Source organism: Camelus bactrianus, chromosome X (genome assembly GCF_048773025.1).
Source record: "Camelus bactrianus isolate YW-2024 breed Bactrian camel chromosome X, ASM4877302v1, whole genome shotgun sequence".
NCBI classification, from domain to species: Eukaryota; Metazoa; Chordata; class Mammalia; order Artiodactyla; family Camelidae; genus Camelus; species Camelus bactrianus.
In genome coordinates, this window is record NC_133575.1 from 93,252,552 (window position 1) to 93,272,751 (window position 20,200).

General features: G+C 46.6%; 3 protein-coding genes across 10 annotated transcripts in view; 2 read left to right on the forward strand and 1 right to left on the reverse strand.

Annotated features, from left to right (window-relative positions):
• The first annotated feature begins 96 nt into the window (after positions 1 to 96).
• Positions 97 to 2,050, forward strand: LOC123614644 (protein S100-A10). The gene has a single exon (XM_045510939.2). The coding sequence runs from the start codon at positions 1,365 to 1,367 to the stop codon at positions 1,656 to 1,658; it is 294 nt and encodes a 97-aa protein (XP_045366895.1). The 5' UTR covers positions 97 to 1,364; the 3' UTR covers positions 1,659 to 2,050.
• An 88-nt stretch (positions 2,051 to 2,138) lies between these two features.
• The window catches only part of NKAP (NFKB activating protein), a 37,325-nt gene continuing 19,263 nt past the window's right edge, over positions 2,139 to 20,200 (reverse strand). Inside the window, exons 11-17 of one of the 4 annotated variants that reach the window (XR_012504664.1) lie at positions 13,960 to 15,339; positions 12,651 to 12,775; positions 11,817 to 11,924; positions 10,749 to 10,904; positions 4,272 to 4,357; positions 2,564 to 2,729; positions 2,139 to 2,368 (exon numbers count right to left, since the gene is read on the reverse strand). Coding sequence is in view for 1 of the 4 variants with exons in the window: in XM_074359226.1 (XP_074215327.1) it covers positions 15,338 to 15,339 (2 nt within the window). In the remaining 3 variants the exon portion in view is untranslated. Of the gene's footprint in view, positions 2,369 to 2,563; positions 2,730 to 4,271; positions 4,358 to 10,748; positions 10,905 to 11,691; positions 15,340 to 20,200 lie in introns of those variants that run through there. The other 3 variants (XR_012504662.1, XR_012504663.1, XM_074359226.1) reach the window with 3 other exon arrangements.
• On the forward strand, positions 6,096 to 20,176 carry AKAP14 (A-kinase anchoring protein 14). Of its 5 annotated transcripts, none has more exons than XM_074359220.1 (8): positions 6,096 to 6,779; positions 6,944 to 7,087; positions 9,638 to 9,791; positions 12,399 to 12,565; positions 12,662 to 12,753; positions 16,776 to 16,958; positions 19,457 to 19,509; positions 20,044 to 20,176. In XM_074359220.1, exons 1-8 carry the CDS (start codon positions 6,302 to 6,304, stop codon positions 20,174 to 20,176), a joined length of 1,404 nt encoding a protein of 467 aa, XP_074215321.1. In that variant the 5' UTR covers positions 6,096 to 6,301. The 5 variants fall into 5 exon arrangements, with proteins under 5 accessions (XP_074215321.1, XP_074215323.1, XP_074215322.1 ...); XM_074359222.1 differs by having other exon boundaries at positions 6,096 to 6,515; XM_074359221.1 differs by lacking the exon at positions 6,944 to 7,087.

Sequence of the window (20,200 nt, forward strand, 5' to 3'; positions counted from 1 at the left end):
AGCCAGTGTAGCTTTATCACTTAAAAAAAAAAAAACAACTAGAAGGGAACTGAGGCTTGTAAAGTTATAGATGTAATGTACACCAAGCACCTATCACTGTGCCCAGTGCCTAATGTGTCGTAAATGGTAGTTGCTACTATTGTAATAGATATAATTAACATTTAAAAACATGTTTCTTCAGAGATTGCTAGGAGAATACAGAAAAAGTAGTGATTTTTTTCTCTAGTTCCTTTTCTGGGTGAATCCTGTAGTGCTTAAAATTCCAGACTGCACCTTCAATTTTCATGCATTCTGTATCTAGCACATAGTATTCACTTAAGTGTTGATTTTTATTTTAAATTGTTGTGTAGAGCAGCAACGATTATGTTTATTAAAGTGAGTGTACTGACCACTTGAAATAAAGAATTGCATGTTCAGTGCTAAAGTTAACCAGATAATAGGAAGATCTGAAAAGGTGTGTGTACTATAAAGATGGTGAATACTCTGTGTGTGTAGGTTAATACCCCAGGTGACCACAGGACCTCTAGGTGAGAAAAGTAAGTTGCTTATCATCTCCATCTTTTATCCAGTTTAACATTTGATCTGCTGATGACCTTAAACACCCCTGCACTGTATGGTTCCCGTTGACCTCATCATACAGGACAGGGCTTACAGAGGAAGGAGGTGGTGGTCACACTTAGAGGAATACTCTATATTGTGCCACCCTGTGATGGTGAAACTCTTGAAAGAAAGCTACAGTCTGCTCACAAACTTAACACAACCTCTAGTCTATTTAGGGCTGCACAGGGCTCATTTTATTGGTTGTTATGAGAACCATCTCTGGATAGGAGAAAGGGGGCAGGTAGTACAGATGGGTATACAGGACTTTTTGATAACATTACTAAATGTGTCACTAAATCTATTGATTTTTAGGTCTGGTATCTGCCCAGTGTACCTTTAGGCAGGGCTCATCCGCTAGAGGATTCATCCTTAGGTGAACGTCAGGGCTATAGAGTGAGGGGCTACATGTAGAAATCAGTTGGTCAGGTTCAGCATTAGCGTCCGAATTCTTCACCTCCTTTTTTGGCACTTGCTATGAAATTTAGCCTTATTTTTTACTCTGCTGCTAGGGAGTGAACCAGATTAAAACACTTTGAAGCTAGAAGACTGTATTGCTGCTTTGTAACCTACATTTCTCTTGGTTTTTTGCAAGTGTAGTTAGCTAGAAGGGTTTTCTTAGAGCAGCTCTGGCAGATGTGGTCTGGCTACTGACTTCCAGTCCGTAGTTCACCTGCTTTTAAGGCCAGTTGAGACTGGCCACGCGTCCCTGCCAGCCTGGAGTCCCCGCCGTGCCTCCTGCCTAGGCTTCAGCAGACCTCACCAAAATGCCGTCTCAAACGGAACACGCCATGGAAACCATGATGTTCACATTTCACAAATTTGCTGGGGATAAAGGCTACTTAACAAAGGAGGACCTGCGAGTACTCATGGAAAAGGAGTTCCCTGGATTTTTGGAAAATCAAAAAGACCCTCTGGCCGTGGACAAAATAATGAAGGACCTGGACCAGTGCCGAGACGGCAAAGTGGGCTTCCAGAGCTGCTTTTCGCTAATCGCCAGGCTCACCATTGTGTGCAATGACTATTTTGTGGTGCACGTGAAGCAGAAGGGAAAGAAGTAGGCGGGACTGAGCAGTTACTCCTGCCCTGATAAGAAGTCTCCCAAAGGGTCGCATAAGGAATGTGCCCCACAGCTTCCCCCTGTATAAGGATTTCCTGAGCAGATTGGGACCCTTAAAAAATGTACAAATAAAACCCAACTCCCCTTGGAGAAGCAGAGAAAGAAAAGTCAGTTAAAGCCAGATAAGCTTTTGATTTTTATATTGCTTGCATCCTCTTATCCTCAATAAACAAAATCATTTTTTAGTTCTGAAAAAAAAAAAAGGCCAGTTGAAAGGATGCCTGGGAAGTGATGCCATTCATTTGGTTTTATTCTTTTAAAAATTTTTTAAATTGAAGTGTATTTGATGTACAAGTTACAAGTGTACAATAAAGTTCACAATTTTAAAGGTTATATTCCATTTATAGTTATAAAATGTTGGCTGTATTCCTTATACATATGGTTTTATTCTTTATTTTAATTTTTAAATAGATACCATATTCACATAGCTCAAAAATCCAACAGCATAAGGTACAGAGTGAAAAGACTTGCTCCAGTCCCCTGCCCAGTGCCTGCCCCACTGTCACACCATCCCAAAGTGTCTATGCACATGTAAACGCATGTTTTGTCTTCTGTGATGGTAACACCTGATACGCAGTTTACCTTTATGTCACTTGTTTAGAAGAATGGTTCTTGTTTGAAATTATATATGCCAGGCTGCCATAGTTATTCCTGGGATCAAATGAAATAGTAAATAGGAAAAGACTGAAAAATGTTAGACGAAGCCATACACATTCAGAAGGGGGAGGAAGAGGATGGCCCTGCCCTTTGGGAAACATTTAAGTGAACTATTTATGGTAAAAAGAACATTCTAGAATCAGCAATTCCAACTTAAGAAAGGTTGAGGGATGGGAAGCAATCACTTACCTAGCCAACAGCAGACCAGGGACTAGAAGCCTGGTGTTTGGACTCCCAACCTAGTGTGCTTTTAACTGTCCTTTGTGGTTCACTTCAGTAAATAGTGCTGAGTAAATGCCACATGCCAGGCACTGTGCCTCAGATTTGAATAAGACAGCCTTTCCCCTCTGGAGCTCTGTCATAGGGGAGAAAGACAATTTCAGGTTGGAGCTCTGTCATAGGGGGGAAAGACAATTACAGGTTGGGGTGTGATGAGTGCCAAAACAGTGGTCTGCGAAAGATGCTGTGGGGGCACAGAGGTGGGGCCTGACCCAGCCTTCAGATTGGGGGAAGGGGAAGGGTTTCAGGTAGGTTGCAGGTGATGCCCACAGCAAGCCAAGTCTTGAAGGTTGGGAAGCATTTATGAGACAAGCAACTGAGGGGAGGACGTTCCATGCCGAGAAAACAGCGTTAGTGTGGGGCACAAACTAGCATGGCTATGCGGGAAAGGGCAACAGGTAGTTGTGCAGAACCAGAGCAAAGCCTGAGGCAAGAAAGAGGGAAGAGAGACCCAGAACACACACGGGCCCAGTACATCTCCCTCGGGGTGCTGGACTCTCCAAGGGCAGCTGGGAGCCTCTTTGGGGCAGAAAGCAGGAGGCTGAGGTGGCCACCCACATACAGCTGCGGGGCTGCTCTGCAGAGGACGGACTGAAAGCAGGGGTTCTCAGCCAGGGTGAGTTTGCCTCCCAGGGCACATTTGGAAAGTTTGGAGACATTTTTCATTGTCACATGGGGAGTTAGAAGAAGTGCTACTGACATCTAGTGGGTAGAGGCCAGCAATGCTTCTAAACAGCCTACAGCGCATGGACAGCCAGGACAGTGGGAGCCCACAATGTTAACACTGCTGAGATGGAGAAACCCTGAAAACAGCAGGGGCTCCATCAAGGCACATACCAGGGAGTGTTGCTGGTTTTTTTTTAAAATTCCTACTTATTCAGGAGTACATGGGGGCAGTTCCCCTTTTTCCCCCGTTCCTTGTTCTTTTCTCATTAAGGTTCAGATCCCAGGTTCTCCTTTGGCTCATCCCTAAACCTGAACTTTATCACATCCCTGGAGGCGTTTGTTTCCCCACAGGTGTGTCCCAACTCCCTGCAAGTGATGTGCCGCAGATAAGAAGGCAAAGAACAAAGCTTTTTTTTTTTTTTTTTTCCCGAAGAGATGTGGAGACTCGGAACATTGGGAGGACTGTCACCACCGCCTGTCACCTGTGCAACCTCAGGCAAGAAGTCACTTCACTGCTCTGAGCTTCAGGTCTCCTATCTCTCAAGTGAGGAAGTATGTGCTCTGCACACGTCCCTGGGTACCGAAACTGTCAGGAAGTCATGTATGTGGAGTGTTTGTAAACGTACAGCCCTGCTCACGTGGAAGGTATCATGGCTGGCTTACAGCTAAGCACCCCCTGAACAGTTGTCCAAGCCACCCCCAGGGCCCCCAAAGGCTCTTACCCAAATGTGGTGTCAGGCGGGCCCTCTGGCCCAGCATGTAACCAAGTGTAGGCAATCTCAGGTTCCGTCTTAGAACCAGTGAGCACATCTCGGGAATCCCCGGAGCACTGTGACACAGACAACAGACGGCACTACCCTCCATCAAGACACTAATTACTCTGAAGGTGTTTTCTGAGAGTAGAGAAGAAAATCCAGCTCACCGCCACTGTGGGAACCAAGCGCCTGCTTACCCCTCTCAGCGGATGCTGCTGGCTCTGCTCTAAGGAAAGCTGGTGACTGGATGGGACTGAAGCTGGCTGCCCTCAACAGGAAGCTTCTGGATGAGAGGAGGGGTGAGTGTTAAACATCTCTTAGTTTTCAGAATTTTGTATTACCCTCATACTTTTGTGACCTGAGAAGTCAAATTATTCTACTATACTTTTGTGAGACACAAGACACCTGGAACAATTCTAGAGTTTTTTCTTTCCCAAGTATGTCAATGCAGATTTTAAAGATCTAAAGACATTGGCATTCAGCTTCTTGGTTTGGGCCTCTGTGTGCTTGTGTAATGGTCCCCTCCTCCCCCTACCTCATCCACACACCCCTGACCAAATCTTTTATCTCTGAGGTTTGCATACTCTGGAATATTCTTCTGGGATGTCCTCTTCCTTTGCTTTCCAGATAAAGCTGGAGTAGACCCTGAGCTGGGGGTGAGCATGCTCTTATAACCTTCACATTTTGGTGCATTGTTGATAAAAGACAAGAGAAGGAAATTTCTGTGAAGAATAAATCTAATGCTATATTTGCATTAACTGTAAAAGGCTTCTTTGGCATATCTGTGTACCCTCTTTACAGCTGTTAGCCGCAGTACACCTCCCCCACCCCCAAAGGCTCTTTAGCGATGAAGAGCCCAATCACTGCTTTTGGGATTTCCACAAATCTTGATTCAGAACTAGAGACCTAATTGTTCTTTTCAGGGCATCACTGAGAAAATGGCCTAGCAGATCGATCTTGTATGTAACTGGCGCTTTATTAATTTGAACACATTTTGTTTCATCTGTTTGTTTCTTGGCAGGCATCTTCCTCAGTTCCAGAAAACATGGAGGTGCACCAATTACTATATACGGCCTAGAGAGTGGTCAGGTAATACAATTTACAAACAAGTATGCAATTTTATTACAACCCCAAAGAACTGTAATAGCAAAGGCAGTAGAAAAAAAGGGAAGACAATGGAAAAAAGCATCACTGAGCATCACTGTCCCAAGAAAACAAAAATCTTTCCCATGTGCTTAAGGGTTTCTTTGGTATACCTGCTTGTCCCCCCCCCCAACCTGTGCCACCTGCCACATGGCTGGGGAGGGTCTCATTCTGCAGATGGATTTTTTTCCTTCTAGGCTTTGTTTCTAGAGGCCAGAAAACAGTGTAGCCCCCCAGAAGCCTACTCTCCTCTCTTACCTCTAAGAGCCTAGTCTTTGGGGCAGGGTGGGTCAGGTCTCTAGGATGACTCTGGAGCTTTCATCCAGTGCCTGTTAAGTATGGCCCAGTGTAGTTCTGACCGTGGAGCAGAACATCAAGGCATTGCCATCAGAAGTCCACCCATGTGAGAACAGCTTGCCATAGTACTTGTGTTCTGAGCAAAGCCCAGTTCAATGAGGTACTCGCCCTGTGGCAGACTTGCATGCTTAAGGATGGCTGGAATGTTCCGAGAGGCCTTTGTGACATCATGACTCTCAGGGATCCACTCATCTGGGACTGACCAGCACAGTGCTCAGGGCCTCTGGCCTTTATGGATGGAGAATGGACCCCAGTTTAGGAAAGGCCCCCGGGCTCCTACCGCCTTCTCTCCTTTCCCTCCTTTCCTTTCCCAGGACAGTCTGGTGATTTTTCAGACTTGATGTGAAGTCACTCAGCCACACTGATGTAGAACCTGCCCAAATCCAACGTGCCTTGCTACCTACATGTGACTGGCTAGATATCCTTTCATGTGAGCACACCTTATCTTCCCAACTAGATTGTAAGTGCATTGAAGGTGAGAATCTTGTCTTACTCGGCTTCACTTCGCCACAGTGCCTGCCACCTGCGCACTTTGCTAAAAGATACCTGCTGGCCGACTAGGTTCACTCGACAAGAGATTGTCAGCACTGAGCTAGAGCGTCATCGCTGAGAACGGAAGTAGGGAGGAGGAAAGGGGCGGGGGGAGAATAAGAAGATAAACAAAGGAGAGGGGGGATAGGGTGAGCACGAGGGTACAAGGGGAGGCGAGGGCAGAAACAGAGAGGGAATGAATATGACTGAAGGGGCAGCGATAAAAAGAAGAGAACTCAAGGCCCATGGTGCGAGGGTGTGGCGTCCGGAAGGGCCCCCACCCCCACCCCGGCTTTCGCTCTGGCCCCTCGTGCTCTGGCGTCAACCACCCCTGCCCGGGGCCTTCGCCCCATGTCCTCAATTCAGGAAGACGCTCACAGCGACCTTAACGGGGCTCCAAAGCAACCATGGTGAGCACCGCACCCTGGGTACGAGCTCACCGCCCTCCCACACGCGGGCAGGGAGGCCCCGCCCTCTCCGACCGGCGGGGCGGCGGCGGGAGGCCCAGGCGGGTGGGGCGCACGGCCCACCCCGCGTCGTCGGTCTCCCGGGAAGCGGCCGCGGCACACGCTCACCGCGGGCCGACCGGCCTGCCGCTCCCAGGCAGGGTCTGGAAGGGCCTCGTGGCGGTTCTCCCGGGCACGTCCTTGCGCACCGGCTCCACGTTCTCGCAGGTGCTCGGGGGCACGCGAGCGGACAAGGGCTTGGGGCTCCTCGGGGGTGAGGCTCATGGCGGGGGTGGGGGGCGGTAGGAGCGGGGCTGCCGAGTTCGAGATTTCCTTCCTGAGGAAGAAGGCACTGAGTTTGCTGAGCCCCTGACCAGCTCCTGCCTCACCAGGGAGGCAGAAGCATCCGAGGAGGAGGGCACGGCTTGGAAGAACCTGTCCTCTGCGCTGCATGAGAGTTCAAAAGGCCTCTCAATCTGGAGAGCCCCGAGGCCAGAATTTGTCGCTTCAGCGAGGGGCTTGGCTGGGGATAAGAGGTAAAGTTCTGGCTCACCGAGTTGCAGCTCCTGCTTCAAAGAGGAGCCTTTCTAATTGGCTGGTAAATCTCTCCTGGCTACCCCACGAAAATACTTTGCCTACTAGGAGTTTGTCTTCGCTTGCCTGCATGGCTCTCTCCTCTGGGTAATTAAGAATCCCACTGCTTGCCTCTCAGGCCAGGTCCTTACCTGGGGCCTCTCATCACTGGCCCCCGGGCTTCTTAGGAGAGGTCCGACTGCCCTTGCCCACGAAAGGTTGGCACACAGGAAGCCAGAGCTCTGCCCTTTGGGAATGCAGCTACTGAGGGGCCTAGTGTTTCCCGTTTCCCTTCTTTTCCCCAGGGAACCCAGAGGAGGGCAGGGCTGTGGATCCGGGCCAGCTGTGGCACTAGAGTTGGTCTGATGGGCTGTGTGGGAGTCAGACCAGAGAACAGAACTGAAGTTAGTCCTATCATCAGTCGTATTCGTAGATCAGGGACCTGCGGACTCACCAATACCAGTGTCCACACGCATCCTCCTCCTGCCCTGGCTGCTGGGCAGGGGGCCTAAACAGTGAGGGCTCCAGACACACCTGCCCCTGTTGTCCCAGGCACGTTCTCCCAGCTTTTGGGAAGTGGCGGGCTCTTTCTGACTCCTATACTTTTGGACTTTGCCTGTTGTGGTTAGTTTCTTCATCATCATGATTGTGGTAACTAATGTTTTTTGAGCACTGTGGACAAAGAATGTTGCCTGCCATCAAGCCATCAGCCACTGCAACCATCAGGGTGTGCCCTGAGTGGGGTTCAGGATGGGGGGCTGGGAAGCAATACTGGCCCTAGATAGTTAAGATGCATATCAAAGGAATAATTTTAAGGAGCCCAGACTCTTGCATCTTCCAAAATGTAGAATCACTAATTTCATTAACTTGAGATGTCTGCTTTTTGTGATTAGCAGTAATCTTTTGATGTTTGACTACATTTGTTTTTTTCAACAAAACTTCCTAGATATCTTGGCTCCTCTCTTACCTCTTTGGTGCAGTTCCTCAGAACTAAGAGGCCATCTCCTGGGCTAGAATCCTCAGTAAGCTCCTTGAATAAAATGTAACTCTTGCAACTTTTAGGTTGGGTTTTTTTGTTTTTCAGCTGACAACACTTAGAGTGTACCCGTCCTTGTTTTGAGCGCTCTGCATGAATTGCTTCATTTCATCTTCTTATCAACCTTATGAAGTGACTCCTATTAAGATCCGCATTGTACACATGAAGCTCAGAGAGGTGAAACAACCTGCCTAAAGTCACAAAGCCAATGCATGGCAGAGCTGGGATTTGAAATCCTACCCTCGATCAGAGTCTGAGTTCTTCCAACTAAGCCACAGTACCTCCCACCCATCTCCCTCCCCAGTACCATCCCTACCTCACTGCACCACCTTGGCATCCAATCTGTATGTGGGCCCTGGGTCTGTGTGTGTCTTCCAGGCAGCTAGCTCAGCATTTCATCCTGGATAAAGAGGATACTCAACAAAGCACTGACTTTGTTGTGATTGAGGCCAGTTTGGTGAGAAACCAACTACTCCTTATACAAGCACAGTGGTTAACGGCAGGGGTTCTGAGACTTAGAACTTCAATGAATTAAAAAAATTAGTAAAATAAAACTGGGTCCTAACATAGAGCCAACAACTTTTCATTTCACCACTTAAAAGAACACTATACTACTACTACTATTAATAATAATACTAGAAATAATATCTAAGCATTATAGAGTGTATGATGTACTAGGCACTGTTCTCAGTCTTTACATGGATTATCGGATTTGATCCTCATAAAGAACCCTATTCCACATTGATTGATTTGTGAATGTTGAACCACCCTTGTGTCCCTGGGATGAATCCAACTTGATCGTAGTGTATATACTCTTTTTCACATGTTGTTGGATTTGGTTTGCTAATATCTTGTTGAGAATGTTTACATCTATATTCGTCAAAGATTTTGGCCTGTGATTTCCTTTTAGGCAGTGTCTTTGGTTTTGGTATCAGGGTGATGGTGGCTTCTAGAACCCTATTCCACAGGCACTCTCATCCCCATTTTATAGATAAGGAAACTTAGAAATGTTAAGTAAACTGTCCCTGGGTCTACGCTGATAACCATTATAGTATAAGCTCATCCTTGATTCATAAAAGACATCTTTGAAAACAATCAAGCACACAAGGGAATTCCTAACCTCAGAATTGGGGAATAAATAAGTAAAAACTCAGTCAATGCAGTTGGACAACTCTGGGTTTGAGTTTGGGGCAATTTATTTAATTCTCTCTGTGCCTCTGTTCAACTGTAATGAAAACACTGACGCCTACCTAACGGGGCTATTGAGAGGAGTAAATAAGCCCTTCACACGGTGACGAGCACATATGAGGGCCTCCAGGATGTGCCAGCTGTGCGGCCTATACTTACTATTTTTCCTGGCACAGTTCTGCAAGCCCGTCTCCTCCTGGGGAGAAGCTGGGTACGGATACAACAGCTTGGTCCTGCTCTGCAGGTAAGATTGCTGCTGTGACTGACTGTCCTCCTCCCTCACTAACAGAGGCATTTGGGCTTCGCTTCCCATTGGTTGAAATTGGTGTTGCCCTGGCAGTACTTGTAAACATTCCATCTGGGAATCCCTGGGAAAAGCTGCTGAGAGACTGTCTGAGGCTTTCCTGGCTACTACTTTTCCAAACAAGGATCTGGTCCCTCAGGTATCGGGGGTTACTAAGGGTGGGAGGGCTCCTCAAAAAGGACCTGCAGTGGTTCTCCCTGTTTATCACCCAGACCCCAAACTTGACCACACCCCTGACTCTTCACACCCATTCTGCCCATCTGGCCTCATTAGGAAGGGAAGGGGAGAAAAGGAACTAGGAAAGGCCAGTGGGAGGGAGGATAAAGAATGATTCGTCCTGGGAAGGGGTGTAGCTCAGAGGTAGAGTGTGTGCTCAGTGTGCACGAGGTCCTGGGTTCAGTCCCCAGTACTGCCATTAAAAAAAAAAAAGTGAGTTGTCCCACGGACATGTGAGGATAAGATCTGGACTGTGTCCTGAGCCCTGCTCTCCGCTTTCCCTCTCCCATCAGAGCACAAGTCTCCTTGGGGAAGGTCTTAAGGAGGTCTTTCCATGGACAAGGCCCCCACCTCATTTGCTTGGTGTTGGATGTCATAGATTTGGCTTCCAGTTAATTCATTAACAGGTAATTTGCTGAAGCCAAGTCACTGAGTGACCAAGTAGCCAAATGGGCCATTTTCTTTTTTTTCCACTTTTTAAAATTGAAGTATAGTTGATTTACAATGTTGTACTAGTTTCTGGTGGGCAGCATAGTGATTCAGTTATACATATATATTCTTTTTCATTACAAATGGGCCATTTTCTGAAGGATCAAATTGCTGTATGGTTAATTAACCAAAGCCTGCCGAATTTACCAATTTACAAAAAAACTGTTGTTGTCTTTAACTATGGAGTTTATGGGAAATTGATTTGGCCAAATTGGCATGACCCTTGGGCTGGGGAGCACCAGTTTTCTAGGGTTCAGGGCCTTCAGACACCCTTACCCCCACCCTCAGTCCGTCCTCGCTCTGGGATGGGCAGCCTGAGAAGATTCCATTTGCCCCCAGCGGATGACCCTGTCTAACAACAGGGAGCTAAGGCAGAGGCAGACTAGCTTACCTGCTGATAGGAAAGCCAGTGAACACGAGTCAGCATCATTCCTGGCAGGTCTGAAGCTGTTCAAACCACTCCTGGGCTGACAGCCTCAGGAACAGGCTTCCTCGATTCATATGGTAACAGGAGTCCCTCTCCAGGACTCATGGTCCCAGCAGGAAACTGTTGGCACAAAAAGTAGGAGAGGTTGAGAAGGGTTAAGTAAAGGGAATATTTACAAAGGTGAGGGCAGACGGTAGGGAAAGGAGGGCACGTGCAGCTCCCTGAGGCTGGTAAAGCTGAGGGGAGAGAATGGTCACCCTCACCCGACTGAGTGGTGAGAGAGCTGCCCCAGGGCAGGTGGCGCCTTCCCCTCACAGCCAGCCACAGGTGACCTGGGCTGGGAGACCCCCGGGGAGTATATGCCTCTAGCTCACTCTCCTCCCTTCAGCCTGGTCTCCCCATTGTGTGGAGTGGCCTGGAAGACAGGGCAGGAGAGAGTCCACTGCTGCAGTCCAGAAGGGTCTGCCTTCCAGGACAGCAGGGGAGACGGGGGCAGTGGGCCTGGAGGGGCAAATGCGAGGTCTCCAGCGCACCATCTCACAGCACTTGGTGAGAGCTGAATGCAACGAGGTACATTAAAGACCCCAAACTGAGAGTTGCTCTTGATTGAAAAATAAATAGCTCCCCTCGGAGTGAGAGATCCACTTTCATGCAGCACCCGCCATGCAAGGGATTTATAACTGCTAGAAGTAAGGTATCGCTCCTCAGTGAAGAGACTTTAGTATAGCAGGGAAAGAAAGATGATCTAAGACTCAAGGGAAAAGATGGGGGAAACATGGAAAATGTGCAGCAGACTTCTAGCTCGGTGACAAACCCTTCACAGCCCTGGTAACTCTAATTTCCACAATCTCAGTAGATGTCAAGGGCATTTGGAAATTTTAATTATCACTTATGATAAACATCTTACTAAAACAAGAGCAGACAAATATATCTTCTTAATAAATCTCAAGCCATGAAGCAGCAGCACGCTTGTGGTGTAACACCAGGAAGCACCCCCACTGAAGCCCCACGCGAGAGAAGCAGGCTCATCACCTCCACCTTCATCTCTGTTTTCCCGGAAGTGTTACCCAAAGCTCATGCTTGTATACTGCTGGGAGAAAGGTGGTGAAAAGTGATACTTTCTGACAGATAATTGTATACCTAGAAAATCCAAAAGAAAAAAAGTGGAAAATGAGCCCCTTCTATACTGTATTGCCTCTCATCATTTTTATTCACTTTATCTTTAAAAAGCCACATGCCCTCAGCCACCTAAAGCAGTGATTGAGGTTCTGATAAAGACTCAACTAGAAATCAATATTGCTAGAACTCTAAGAAAGTTAGAAATCATTCTACTACATCTTGCTTGACTTAAGTCTTCATGGCTATGAGATTGGGGAAATCCTTGGTTTTCAGGAATAGTGGATGTCAGCAGCCAGACACAAAGGGTAAACAGTGAGGCCTCACTCCTACCCCAGCCCCTAATCCCCTCCATCGAGAAAATGACCATTTCCTGTATCTTGTGATTTCTCAAGACATAGTCTGTACTTATATGAGTGTACACACACACACACACACACACACACACACACACACACACACACACGTAAAGGTAACTTCTTGAGTTTCTTTTTCCAGTCAAAAGAAAATGAAGCGGACGAAACATGTCAGATTTCAGGAGGAAGTAAACGTGGCTAAAGAGACTACAAGCCAGACGGCGGACACACAAGACACCAGCAGTGTAACTGAAGTGGCTCTAGCTCTAGCTAAGGATGTCATCGCTGCTGCTGTTCAGTCCGTGAAAGGTGGTAATCCTGTTTGGGTGCCTCAAGGATTGTCTGATGACGTAACACGCCACACAAGGAGAGGAGGCAACTAATGAATTCCCACCTTGTTTGCAGAAGCTGAAAACCCCATCAAAAACATCGACTGGGTCACACACGGTGAATTCACAGCAGAAAGGGGCCGTAAACAAATTGAGCAGTTTGTCTTGGTAAGTGAGTTGACCACTCCAGCTTGGCATACAAAGGCAAAGAACAATAGAAAGTCTCCTGTTTGATGAAAAGTTTGAAGTCCTAGAAAGCTTAAGAGATGATTTCATAGGCGACCAGAATAAGTAAAAACTGTCCTCATCTGGGTTTCAGAATCAAGATGGGATAGTCTTTGAAGGTTAAAAGCTCAATCGCATTTCCCAGTGTTGGTATCATCCTAACCGTTCTTTTCCCTAGGAAACTCGGATAGTCTCAGTGAGCAACTTTCCCGTGCTGCTGCTCTAACTGGGGGACTGGTGGCCTAAGGAGGGAGCTGCCCCCCTAAAATAGTTCACCATCTCCAACTTTAGAGTGCTCATATTAACAGGGGAGGCACATAGATCACAAGTCTTTTTATTTAGCTTTGAAACATATTCACTGGACAGTCAGATGTACATGCTCATAAATTCCTTTTCTTTCTCCTTATGGACCTGGCTCTGACCCAGTTGAGGGCTTATCCTGGCAGCCTCCGGGAGAAGGCCGTGAGTTGCTTTGCATAACCAGTGCAGTGAATAAAGAAGAATGGCCTGAAATCCCCACTCACTGTATTTCCTTCGAAGAGAAACCAGTAGAAATTGGTGGAGGCAAACTCCCTGACCCTGGGAGAAGTTTCCAGCTGCCTCTGTCCCTCTGGTCAGCCCATTCAAGCCCTCCGCCCGAAGGGCACCTGGGAAGGCCCAGTCAGGAGAGAAGGAGGAAGGGTCAGGGGTTTCTGGCTCCACAACTTCCACTTGTAACCCGATGGCAAAACTTTCCATTCCCAGGGCAAGGGGGATCTGGAGCAGGCTGAAGAGGAATGGTGCAAAGTCCTAGTCACTCTTAGGCCTTCCTGCCCGGCCCCCATCTCCATTTGGGTTTGGGCAACAGGCCCTGCCTGCTGCACCCAGGGAATCAGACTGGAATGGGACACAGAACAAGCGGGAAAGTGTTCCCCTACAGATCCCACTAGTTATTCTGAGTTAAAGGCAAAAGTAAGTCCTGACAGGGGCCTACAGGGCCCGACATGATCTGAGTCTCTACCCGCCACCTTCCCCCCAGACTGCTCAGACCTCGTCACCTCTCTTCTTCTCCCCTTTCACCCTCCTCACTCCAGCCACACTTGCCTCCTTGCCATTCAACTCTAAGGCACACCCCCACCCCAGGGCCTTTGCACTTGCCATTCCCTTTACCTGGAACTCCCTCCTCTGAGATCTCCTTATGGTTCATGCTTTCCCTCTCTTCAGCTCTTTATTCAGACGCCACCTGCTCATTGAGGCCTCTTCTGGCCACATCATCTAAAATTGCACCCGTCTCTCCTCTGACTTTTTTTCCATTAGCACTTAGCTCTGCCTAAGAGATTAGATTTTATTTACCCTGTTGCCTTTCTCCCACCACCAGATTGCATGATCCATGAGGGCAGAGACTTTTGTTCATTGCTCTGTCCCCAGCCCCTAGAAAGGTCAGATACATAGTAAATGCTCTATAAGTATGTGTTGAATACACGAACAGATTTTTCTTCTCTCCATACCATTATTTCTTCACAGATGAAAAGCTAGGTCAAAGTGTTTGTCTTACCCATTTGTAGGACTGCTGTGAGGACAGAGAACAATTAGAAAGTAGAAGGTAACTGAAAAGCTAAAAGCTCTATATAACTCGATGAAAAATCACCCTGTTCCCAGCCCCACTAATGCAGCAAGCCCTAGAAGTCAAGTCTACCATCTAAGTGCCAGGCACTTCTGATGGAGAGCTTTGTCTAGCTTACTGCAGATTTCCCAGAGGCCACCAGACGCCAGGGGGTGGCAAATTAGGAGTTATTACCATTTACTGAGTGAGCACTACTATGTGCCAAGCACCACCAGGTACTTCACATGCATTGTCTCACTGAATCTTCACAACAAACCTGTGTGTGCATACATCAGTGTACCCATTTTACAGATGACAAACCTTGAGGCTCAGAGAGGTTGGGAAGTTTGTCCGAAGTCCTTCTGATTAAACAGCAAAATGAAGTTTTGATCATAGGTCTGTCTGATATACTTTTTCCACCTAATTATAGGAAAAGTACTTTTTGATGACAAAAGTAATGGAGAGTTTACTGTCAACGAAAAATGCAAATTCAAAAGATTTTACGGTATTGCAATGTGAATAAGAATGGTTAAACCTGGTGTCAGAAGGCCTGTGTGTAGGGAGGGAGCAGGCACACTTATGTCACTGGGCATAACTGGTTTATTTTCTTCAGGAATGCAGTCTGACCACAAGAGTACACAAGTTCTTCAGACAAGGAAAACTGGTAATTCCCCATACCTAAAACACTAAAACACTTAAAATTATTTTTATCATGAAAATAAGACATCATTATTAAAAAAAAAAACCTAGTGAGGAAAAAGACACAAAGCAGAAAATGCGAGGTCCCCTTCCACCCCCACAAAACCCAGTTCTACTCCCTCAAATGACACTTACCATTGATAACAGTTTTGTGCACATACTTCGAGATGCCTGTTGGTTTTGAGTGTCCAGCAATATGTACTTGGCTAAGCCATCCGTGGTAGAGCAGCACAATGAGACACTGTTTCCTAGAAGTGAGTATATGAAGCCATGTTATGTAAAAATGATAAAACACAAGGATAATACACACTCGCTGCAGCTACATAAAGCTGCCTGTACAGAGATAAAAATGGGGAGAGACTGGCCTGATGGAAACAGCTGAATTTTTATCTAAGGCTGCTTTAGAAACTCTTAGAATTAAGACATCTGATGGGGTAGAGAGAGCACTGAGCTGCTGGGGAGCCCGGGCCCCAGTCTCAGCTGTTGTGTTTGATGGTCCCTTCCTATTTCTAGGCCCCCGGATCCTCATCTGCAAAGTGAGGGGCTTTGTTAGGTGATCTCCAGGGACCACTTCAATGCTACAAAGTCTGTGATTGTGTGACAGATTAAACATTAGGCCTGAAAAAGTATATTAATGTAGAAAAGTGGGGGGAAAAAAAGCATGTTCCAGTGGGCCTCGAGGGGTTGACTGTTGGATTCCTTCGTTAAAAGGAACAACGATCTCTGTAAGAAGACACAGACCCTGATCTCAAGGAATCTAGAGTCTGGTGCTCCTCTCTGGCTAATGGGAACAGCCAATCGGGTAGAAATTTGAAATAAAGAGCTGAGGCAGAAGGCCAGTCTAGTTCTTTTTAGGAGGGCCTGAAATCTTTTTACCAGTCTCCTCCCACACCTCTCCCACATCACTGGGATTGTCAGACTGTCATCCACTTCCTTCCTTCTGTGGACCTTCCTCTTAATTCACGATCTTTTTTGATTTGGAAGTGCCCCAGTAGCCAGTGCAAGGGGGTTCTGTCAAACTCGCTGAATACCTCTGGCGTTCAAGGCCTGGTGCTGAGACTCAAGGCTGCATCATGACGTCTGTGGACCCCAGGTGTTAGTAAGATTAGCGCTTTGGATGGGGAAGCTTTGCCAAGGGATCTGAGGGGTCTGGATGGTCCTTTGCCAGGCCCATCCCTTTTCTGACCTTATTTTATCTGCTACCTAGGGCTGCAACGAAATGAGTCTGACTTTCAAAAACAGCTTGTGAAACCAGCCTCATTACTTTCTAGTCACACCTTCAGGTCTCCTGGAGTGGAGTGAGCAGAACACAGGTTCTAATCACTTTCTAATTATTTTCCAATGAACCAAACTTGCCTTCCAAGTAAGGGTCTGGAAGGAGGTGCGTGTGTGTGTGTGTGTGTGCGGTGTGTATGTACACACACATCTGAGTGTGCCCTCCTGCACTCGAAAGCCCACTCTCAAGTGATGTCTGCACTATTCACTTATTTCAGCTCCACTTTTTCTCTTCTCTACCTGTGGAGACAAGTGGGGGCTGACTCTAGTGTGAATCTCAGTCAAAAGTGTTAGAGATGGACTCCAGGAGCAGGGCTGTAACCCCTCCTGTTGTGCACCTTCACCTAGTGAACTTGTGTAGAAGTCTGCTTTCCTTCCTCTGTGTGCTTTTTCTTTTTTCTGTAAACAGAAGTGGGAGTATCACAGCCGCTGGGTGCACTACACAGACTTTTTAAGGAGGGAAGACATGGGCCACAGCATCTTCCACTACATCTACTGTGTGCGCTGGAGCATCCCAACTGCTCAGATACCCATTGCACAGATAACTGCCGGTGTCTACTTCACCATCAAGATCCACAAAAAAAAACCTCCGGTAAGTGTTTCCTTTTCCGCCCTGCTCCCATCAGTGAGGCTCCAGTGAGAACGGAGACTTCTATTGTGAAGGCCACCGATGACCTCTTCTTTGTAAAACTGACCAGTCGTATTTCTGTCCTCATCCTGCTTGGCCCGCCTGCAGCATTTGCCAAAGCTGATCACTTCCTCCTCCGTGAAATACTGCATTTGGCTTCTAGAACAACATTCTCTCCTGGTTTTCTTCCTGCCTCACTGACCATTCCTTCTCAGTCTCGTGCTGGTCTCTCCTCTTCTCACAAACCGCTTCGTATTGGAATGTCCCAACACTCAGGTCTTGGACCTCTTCTCTATGCTCACTTCCTTGACAATCTTATCCAGTCTCCTGGCTTTAAATGCCACCTCTAGCTTATGATTCCCAAATTTCCACCTCCAGCCCAGACCTCTGCCACTTGGATGTTTAGTAAGCATCTTACTTCTTGTGTCCAAAATTGAACTTCTGATTTTCCTTTCCAAACCTGACCTACCTGCACCTTCCTCATCTCAGCTGATGGCCAAAATCCTCCACTGCATCCCTGGCTCTTCTTTTTCCCTCACCTCCCTCATCCAATCCATGAGGGACCCTGAGGGCCCTACCTTCAAAACCTGGCCCTGAATCCAAGCATTTCTTCCTACTCCACCTCTACCACCCTGGACCAAGACACCATCATCTGTCACCAAAGTTATTTCAACAGCTTCCACCCTTACCTGCATCCTGTCTCTTCTCAGCCAGCCAGAGTGAACCTTGGAAAATCAATGAGCCTATGTCACTTCTCTGTTTCAAATGTTCCAACGTGCTTCTCAGACTCAGAAGTGCATGCGAATTACTCAGGGATCGTTAAAAGGAAGATTCTGGTTCAGCAGGTCTGGGGCAGGGCCTGAGATTCTGCAGCACTAAGAAGCTCCCAGGTGATACTGATCAGGACCCAGGGCCACCGACCACATTTTGACTAGTGAGGGCCCACAAGGCCTTGTGTGGTCTGGTCCTTCGTTATTTCTGCTTTCCCACCACACCTTCCCCTGACTTACTCTGCTCCAGCCACTCTGTTCTTCCCTCTCCTCAAATAAGCCAGGTGTAGTCCCGCCTCAGGGCTTCGGCACTTGCTCATCCCTCTGCCTGGAAGCCTCTCCCCAAGGCATGTGCACGGCCAGCTCGCTCACCCCCTGCACTGCACCTTCCACCCCGACTCCCATGCTTTTGCTTTTTCTCCATAACACTTTACCACCTTCTGATCTTCGATATAACTTATCTCATTATAGTCTGCTCCCCCACTGGAATGTAAGCTTCAGGAAGGCAGGGATTTTTGTCTTGCTGTAAAACAAGGCCTGCCAATAGTAGGCACTCAGTAAGTCCTTAAAGGAATGACTGCTTGGTCCACTAGGTAGACCATGAATATGAAATATGTTGATAGCTGGTGTGAAAGGAGTTCATATAACATCCATGAATCCAGGGTTAGGGTCCTCAGAAAAGCAGGGTTGGTACCAAGCATAATGCCTGGAATACAGCAGACATAAAAATGTTATTTCCCTTTTGCCTTCATCCTTTCACTGAAGTTATTTGAGTCTTTGTGTGACTCTAAGGCTTTACATACAATCACACAGTGAGCCAACTATGTCCTATATTCATCCCATCCCAGTACAAACTTACCCATTTGGAGAGTTTAGAACCTGGAGTGCTCTAAAGAGGTAAAATACGTGTTCTCACTTCTGACCATACATCCCGCCATCAGCTGTCTTGCTGACTGGCAAGGTCTAAGATCGGAAATTGAGGCTGCTGGAGGTGAAAGTGACCATGACCAGAGACCACACAGAGAGAGGGCTGGGGAGATGGGCTCTTGCTCACAATTCCAAGTATAATTTTGGAGGGGATACTGGATGGAGACACCACTGAGACAATATTATAGCCTACATTTTTGTACTGTTTTAAAAATGTTTTTGAGCTGTATTCATCTGTATGATTTCATTCTTAGGCCGTCCTTACAAGGTAAGCTGGTACTGTCAGTTGAGTAAACCAGAGCACATAAAGATGGCACGTGACTTACACTCCTATTGATGAGAGCACAGCCTCTCCTGACTTGTTTCCAATTTTGTGGAGACTCAAGGTATTTGTTGCCAAAAAGATCTTCTGGAGAACAGAGAGTTTTTTGGTTTTTTTTTTTTTTTTTTTTTTTTGCTTGTTTGTTTTGCTTTTTTGGGAGGGGAGATTAGGCTTATTTATTTTTATTTATTTTTAATGGAGGTACTGGGAATTGAATCCAGGGCTTTGTGCATGCTAAGCATGCACTCTACCACTGAGCTATATCCTCTCTCCTTGGAGAACAGAGGTTTGAAGTGACAAACAACTGCCATCTATAGACCCTCAATTCACAAGGAAGATGAATTCTAGAAATTTAAGAGCTTACATATGACACATGTAGCAATGGAAAGAATCATGAGTTGGTATGATTGTTCTAAGCTGACAGTTGCCTTTTTCTCTCTTAGGATACACCCATTGATGTCTCTTATGTCTTTGAGGGCCAATCATTAGTTCACAGGTAATGAACACTTAGAGACTTATTTTAAAAGGGTACTGGGAAAAGGTCATCACACTCCAGGAATCCAGCAGGCCCACAGCTACAGATAATTTATGTAGTGGTCACTTTTCTTCTTTGGACCACCTACTCCATTAGGATGAACTGAAAGTAAGATTCTGCCATTGTTCTAGAAAATTGTTTTTATTTTTAGTGTCTCATTTTTCAGTGATTATAAATTTGAGGATTAGTTGCTGGAGTAGGGTGGGGCCAAAGTAGGTCATGTGTATTATTTCTATGGGAAACTTCACTGGTAACTAACTCTTGTATAATAATCCCTTTTATTTGTACAGCAGCTCTTTTAAAGAATCTTTACATATAAGCTCATAAATCTTTTTATTCATTGGGCCTAAGGAATAGACAACCTTTGCCCCCTACTCTGAAAAGGCATTTTGCTTACTAGGAATGTAATAGAGTAAACAGGGAGTCAATCCCTGGCTCAATGTTTTGATTCATTTTTAAGAAGTTTTGCGTGTCCTTGTTTTTCTTCCTCTGCAGACCAGGAATGATTCGCTTTCGAGAAAAATGGCTGAGGGACATTATTGAGGCCAAATGTATTTTAATTAATCCAAATATGTTCCAATTCAACAGTATTGGAATCTTTCAGAATATTGTAGGATTAGATTTCTAATCACAGTGTATTAACATATGATAC

What these genes read in the sequence shown, in the direction of transcription:
- LOC123614644 (XM_045510939.2), top strand. Translation starts at nt 1,365, where the DNA reads ATGCCGTCTCAAACGGAACACGCCATGGAAACCATGATGTTCACATTT.
- AKAP14 (XM_074359220.1), top strand. Translation starts at nt 6,302, where the DNA reads ATGAATATGACTGAAGGGGCAGCGATAAAAAGAAGAGAACTCAAGGCC. An exon ending in CCGGCTCCACGTTCTCGCAG is followed by an intron (nt 6,780 to 6,943) that starts GTGCTCGGGGGC and finishes CTGCCTCACCAG; the next exon opens with GGAGGCAGAAGCATCCGAGG. An exon ending in TGCTGTTCAGTCCGTGAAAG is followed by an intron (nt 12,566 to 12,661) that starts GTGGTAATCCTG and finishes CCTTGTTTGCAG; the next exon opens with AAGCTGAAAACCCCATCAAA.